This window comes from Myotis brandtii, unplaced genomic scaffold (assembly GCF_000412655.1).
Source record: "Myotis brandtii unplaced genomic scaffold, ASM41265v1 scaffold240, whole genome shotgun sequence".
Taxonomy (NCBI): domain Eukaryota; kingdom Metazoa; phylum Chordata; class Mammalia; order Chiroptera; family Vespertilionidae; genus Myotis; species Myotis brandtii.
In genome coordinates, this window is record NW_005359064.1 from 4,729,164 (window position 1) to 4,735,630 (window position 6,467).

Genomic DNA, 6,467 nt, shown 5'->3' on the forward strand with positions numbered 1-6,467 from the left:
AGGTGGGGAGGGGCGGAGCTCCCCGCCCCCACCCTTCCCCAACACCTGTCCTCCCAGCCTGGCCCTCAGTGCCCAGCCCCAGTCCACCCCCACCTTCCTCACCACCCTCTTTCCTCCTCTGTGGGGGGCACTTGGCAGGAAGTGTAGGGGCAGCCGCCCTAAGGATAGCAGTCCTTATCCCCGACGGGGTGGTGCGATTCCTCTCTTAATCTTTGTGCTTGATATTTTCTACTTTCCCCCCAGTGTTCCTAAAGTTCTTGAGTAAAGAAAACTATTTACACAACCGTGTATTTGATGTCAGTTGGCCTCCTCCACCCGCTGTGGTGTAATTATTTTCACCCCCAGCTTACAGAGGAGACAAGCAGGCTCCCAGACACTCAGTGACTTGCCTGAGGTGCTGGCTGGAGGGACTGTGGGAGGCCTAGCAGGGGTGCCTGGCCTCCCGACCTGCTCTCACCAGGACCGCCCCCCCCAGCCATCCCCCCACTCCCACGCGCCCTCACTAGGGTTCTAGCCAGGAAGCTGAAAACTCATCTGAAGATTTGGGGGGAGGGAGTCCCCACATAAAACAAGAGCTGACCTACTACAGAGGAGAACGTCGAAGTTATGTGCGTGTCTGGGTCGGGAAGGTACATATTCAGCGTTTGGGACACTGCACATTGGCCCCGTCCTCCTTGGATGGAGGCAGGCACAGCACCATCCCTTACTGGCTGGCTGACCTTGAGCCTCGGGGTCCTTGTAAATGGGGAGCATAATCCCACACCCAAGAGTGGCCGTTGGGGAGAGAATGAGGGATATAGAGTGTTTTGGAGCCGACCACACATGGGTCCCCCCACCCCACTGCCACCCCCATTGGAAGCTCCTGGAGACCACAGGCAGAGAGAGGAGGAAGTAAGGGATACCCCCTCCAAGCCCCCTCAGAGGGAAAAGAGTCCCAGCAGGAATGGGGCTCAGCTTCTTACCTGCTCCTCTGCAGGGCTGAGGCCAGGGGTCCTGACTGGGGCATGGGGTACCCCAGCCCAACGTCCCCGGTTCTCTGGGAGGGGCCGCAGGGGCAGGCCAGAGCACAGCTCCTGGAGGCTAGACATGTCTGCTGACACTGGGGAGGAGGCTGGCTCTGTGGAGAGGCCAGGGAGAGACTGGACAGTCAAGGTCCAGCTGGGAGGGAACCTCCAGCCCCAGAGCCACCTCCTCCAGCCCCTCATTGGGCCCCGGGCCTATGGAAGGAGCCATGGGTAGGTAGGTCATAGAGTCACTGGCCACGAGGCTGACTTGAGGGGGGAGCGGCAGTGGTCTAGGGAGAGGCAGGCTTCATACAGGGAGATGGCTGAGTGGGGGTTCAGTCAGTGGGGCTTGAGTGGCTTGTGATTTTAGGGTATGACTTTGGGGGCTGGTGGGACTCTAATGGGAGTCACACCAGGGAGGCAATGTTGGGGTTTGTGTCTTGATGATGGGGAGCCATCTGATATTGAACCTGGCACCGAGTGAGGGGTCTGTGTAGAAAGTAGATAGTGTCCTTTTTACCCCTTCTCCCTGCCGTGTGTGTGTGTGTGTGTGTGTGTGTGTGTGTATGGGGGGGGGAGGGTGACAAACCTGGCAGGAGCCCACCCAACAGCAGGTGCACCCTCCTCGGCTTCCGTTCCAGTGCACGCTGCTTCACCCCTTCTCAAAGCTCTGTGTGAAGGGCCTGCCAGGGAATGGCCCTCATCCCCAGTCCCATTGACGACTGTGAGAAAGTGCTCCTCCTTAGCGCTGTGCTATGGGTGGGAAACTGAGGCCCGGTCTCACTCACACAGCCAGGAAGTGACTGCCGTCTAATCCTGGTGGTCCCGTGAATCCAGCTCAGCTCCTGACCAGCCCTGTGGCCTTGGGACGTGTCCCAATCTACGCAAGTGGGTGGTAATTAACCACTCAGGCCGCAGGAGTCACGGATGGTTATGCAAGCACCCAGCGCAGAGCCTGCACTGGAAGGTGAAAAGAACAACAGCTCTCTGAGCACACAGGTGAGTCAGTTCACAGCCAGTTCACTTCGCACTCTCAGGGCCTGTGGGCTTCGCTGTCCCATTTAAGGATGTGGAAACTGAGGTCTAGAGGTGGTAGAACTTGCCCAAGGCCACCCAGCTAGTCATGGGTGGAGCTAGGACTTAAACCCTCAGAACTCAAAGATCTGGCTCTGGCTGGCAGGGTGAGCAGGCTGTTGTTGGGGTCCTCAGCAGCAGACAGGCTGCTTGGGAGAGCCAGCGAGCAGAAATGTGCTTTCGTTTGCTTTCCAGCATTCATCCATTCGCTCTATCTTTCGAGCAGGACTGACTGAGCATCAGGCACTGCGGCTGTCCTGGAAGCAGCAGTTCTTTTGTAGACACTGCCTCCCACCCCACCCCTCCACCCCTCAGGGCATGCACGGCACACAACGTGACAGCCAGCACCTGCCTCTCTCAGCTGGAGGGCTGCTTCTGGTGGCTTAGGGCATGTTCATCCAGTTCAGAGATGGGCTGGAAGGGCTAGAGAAGTGACAGGAGAGAGGGGACATTACTGGATAAATACCCCAGCTCCCTCCGCTCTCCCTGGGGTGTGTAAGTGGGTGGAAAATAAATCTGGGGAGTGTTCTGCACTGTCCCCAGTCTCCCAGCAGGACTGGGCTGAGTTGCGTCCCCCCTCCCAGTACCACACTCTTGGATGGTGGCTTTCCCTTCCCCACCCCACACCCCACTCTCTGATCAGACTAACGAGCTGTCCTGAAACTCCCCTCAGGACTTGCTTCTGGAAGGGGCTTCTTCATCTGATGGCTCAAGAGAAGCCAAAAATCTAACCATTTTTGTGAAATCTCCTGACTTTTAAATGTTTGCAACCAATGTTAAAAATTTAAGCATTGTATTGAATAAGATGAGTGGGTTATGTCCATGCCAATGACCTGGCTGTGACACTGCACTATATGGTCTGCAAGAGGTTATCACTGGGGGAACAGGGCACATGGGATCTCTGTTTTCTTTCTAACAACTTCATGTTAAACTATGTGTCCCCAAATAAAGAGTTTATTTTTTTTTCATTGTAGAAGCTATTTCAAAGAATGAGGATCTCACAGATGTTAAATATGGCCAACAAGGAAATTCAAACCCTGGCTATACCACTTACTAGCTTGTGTGTATGTGGGTAAGTTACTTAGCCTCTCTGTGCCTCGGATTCCTCATCTGTAAACCAAAAGCAGTAACAATTCCTGCTTCATGATATGCATCTGAGGATTAAATGAGATAATACATGCGAAGATCTTGGAATAGTGCCTGGCACAGAATAAGCACCAGATAAGAATAAAATACTGTTATTTTTCTCATTGCTGCCACTATCAAAAAAAGCAAGGAACACAGTAATGTATGTAGGACTAAATGTAAAGGAAAGACATTTTAAGGAAATTAAAATCTCTGAGGGATACACAGGAACTGGTGAGAAATGGGAGGGAAAGACTCTTTGGTGTTTTCCAACATTGTCAATGTAGTAAATGCCACTGAGTTGCACACTTTAAAATGATTCACTTTGTTATGTGAATAGCCCCTCAATTAAAAAGAAAAACAAACCTCTGGTGTTCTTAAAGTTTAATCCTTGGATAAACCAAATAAATACAAACTTAAAACTAGTAAGGAGTAAAGAGAGGCAGGCAGGCACTGCAAGCCAACCCCAGGCACTCAGGACCCCAGGCTACTCAGGTCCCCGCCCACTGAGCTCCGTGTGAAAGGGAGCCTCCAGGAAAGCCAGCGGGGCCAGCCTCCAGATCACCAGGCCCAGCGGCCCTTCAGATGAGCAGGAGACCCCTAGTGGGAAGCACCCAACTGAGCCACTCCCCCAATTCCTGACCCACAAAATGGTGAGCAAAATGTCACTGGTTTGGTTAAGCTGCTAAGTTTTAGGGCAGTTTGTTACTTAGCAACAGCAACTGGATCACTGCATCAGGATCCCCGTTAGGGCCTTTACTCTGCCGGGAAAGCTTCCCCTCCCTGCCGCCATACCTGCGCGGTCCTCCTCACCTGATTCACATCCCTGCTCAATGTCATGTCTCCCTGAGGCCTGCCACTACCACCCTTGTGGCACACACTTCCCATCCCTCTATTCTGCACCATTTACCACCTGCCATAATTTATTTTTTAATATATTAAATTGATTTTTATATTTTATTGATTTTTTGATAAAATATTGTTATTTTTTATCAAGAGAAGCCAAAAATATATTTTATTGATTTTTTACAGAGAAGAAGGGAGAGGGATAGAGAATTTAGAAACATTGATGAGAGAGATACATCTATCAGCTGCCTCCTGCACACCCCCTACTGGGGATGTGCCCGCAACCAAGGTACATGTCCTTGACTGGAATCGAACCTGGGCCCCTTCAGTCCGCAGGCCGACGCTCTATCCACCGAGCCAAACCGGTCAGGACACCACCTGCCATAATTTAGATATTTGCTCCTATTTCTATGCTCTCCACCACTCTCTATTGAAAACTCCACGAGGTCAGAGAGTGTATCTGCCTGGTTCTTGCCACTGGTGCCTTAGCATAGAGTGGGCATTCAGTATCTGTTGAATGAATGAAGGAATGAATGAATGAGTGAATATGAGCCCTTGTGAGAGGACAGAGGCTGCAGAGGGCACTTTCCCAGGCAAGCTGTGGAGGGCATATTCACCCTCCCACCCCAAGACCCATCATTGGGACTCTGCCAAGTGCCTGCACAGATTTTTCTGGACAGAGATGGGCTGAGATGTTGTTCTCAGCCTTGGCCACGAGGTGGCAGTTCGGGAGGCAAAGATTCGCCCTAAGGACCCAGGGGCTAGGACTCCTTACAGAGAATGCCCGACTCAGGGAAGGGTCAGGAATGCAGGTGTAGGTTAGATCTGGGGGCTGCTGGGGGTGTGGGTGATCCGGAATCTCTGGGTTCTGGGTCCAGGGTAGCAGCAGCCTTGACTTCGGGCGAGCCCAGCGGTGAATTAGACGCTCCCCAAGGCTTTCTGTCCAAGTTGTCTGGAAAACCATAATAAAAAGCTTCTGGTTTTATCAGAGCTGGTTTTCCGACCCCTCTGCTATTTGACACCTATCATCATCCTTGGGAGCTCTATCTTTAAGCCAAAATAACTATTATTTACTTGATATGCTTCCTTAAATAGATCTTTAAAACTTAAATATATGTAATAAGAAGGAATTTCTTAAAATTTCTTGGAGATTTGGGAGCAAACCGGCAACTCAGGTATGTGTCCCTAACCAGGAATCGAACCTGAGACCCTTCCATGTGTGGGCCACTGAGCCATACCGGCCAGGGCTTTTTGATGTTGTTGTCATGAGCCAAGGAATTTTTTTATATCATCACTGTAACTTGGCAGAAACAGGCAGTAACAGTTAATAATCACTAAGATATTGTATTTAGATGGCAGTCACTGAGTGCCAGATGCTGTTTCAAACATGCCCTCTATCTCATTTAGTCCTCAAAAGACGATGAGTTGTGTCCTACTACTATTCCATTGTACAGGGAGTGGGACACAGAGAGGGTGGGCGACTTTCCTGATCTCACACAGCCAATAAGTGGTACCAGCAGGCTTTAGAGTCACCAGAGTTCTCAAGAGCTGTTAAAAAACTGGAGTTTACTGCAGTATCCCCCCCCCGCCCACACACACACACACTTACTGCTAGGTATTAGCTCAAGGGAACACACCAGTGCACACAGCTGCCTCCTCCGGTCCCCTGCTAGCCTGCCCTCTGGGCAGCAAGACCCAGGGGACAGTCCTGGGCTCCTCACCCCACAGGGCTAGCTGGATTGGTTTATTTTTCCGGACTTTACTCTCATTCCCTCACACCCAGGAGTCTTCAGCAAGTTTTTGTTTGTTTGTTTTTGTATTGATTTCTGAGAGGAAGGGAGAGGGAGAGAGAGATAGAAACATCAATGATGAGGAAAAAAAAAATCACTGATTGGCTGCCTCCTGCACACCCCCACCTGGGACCAAGCCCGAAACCTGCCGGGACCAGAATGGAACCGTGACCTCCTGCTTCACAGGTGGACGCTCAACCACTGAGCCTCCCCGGCTGGGCCTCAGCAAGTTCTGAGTGCTCACTGGCGTCTGGAGCAGCTGTGGAGGCACAGGGGTCCTCCTGCCCCTGGGGGATGTGAACTGAGACCTTCACCTCTCCTGCCTCAGTCCAGCTGGGACCTGCATGAGCCAGAACTCAGGTAGGACCTGGAGACACCTGAGGAAAGCCGGCTGCAGGGTGGCCTGGGGGAAGGAAGGGACTGACCCTGGGAAGCAGGACTCCTGGGGAGTCCCGGACATCCCTGGCTTGTACAGCAAAGGAGAAGGGGCGACAGGGCTCCCTCCACCTAGGCTCCACCCTCCGGTGGACAGCGATTATGTGTCTATGTGGTGGTGGTGGTGGGGTGGGGGGGATGGAGACTGGACGAGGCCGGCCGACCTGCCCTTGCCCACCTCTGCGGTCCTCCG

General features: G+C 52.4%; 2 protein-coding genes across 2 annotated transcripts in view; one reads left to right on the top strand and one right to left on the bottom strand.

Moving 5' to 3' along the window:
- The window catches only part of UROC1 (urocanate hydratase 1), a 36,565-nt gene extending 35,410 nt beyond the window's left edge, over positions 1-1,155 (bottom strand). Inside the window, exon 1 of the mRNA XM_005866940.2 lies at positions 963-1,155. Within this exon, the coding sequence (XP_005867002.2) occupies positions 963-1,088 (126 nt within the window). The 5' untranslated portion in view covers positions 1,089-1,155. The remainder of the gene's footprint in view (positions 1-962) is intronic.
- A 4,838-nt stretch (positions 1,156-5,993) lies between these two features.
- CHST13 (carbohydrate (chondroitin 4) sulfotransferase 13) overlaps positions 5,994-6,467 on the top strand; it is a 13,509-nt gene continuing 13,035 nt past the window's right edge. The window contains exon 1 of the mRNA XM_005866969.2: positions 5,994-6,199. The gene's annotated coding sequence lies outside the window, so the exon portion shown is untranslated. The remainder of the gene's footprint in view (positions 6,200-6,467) is intronic.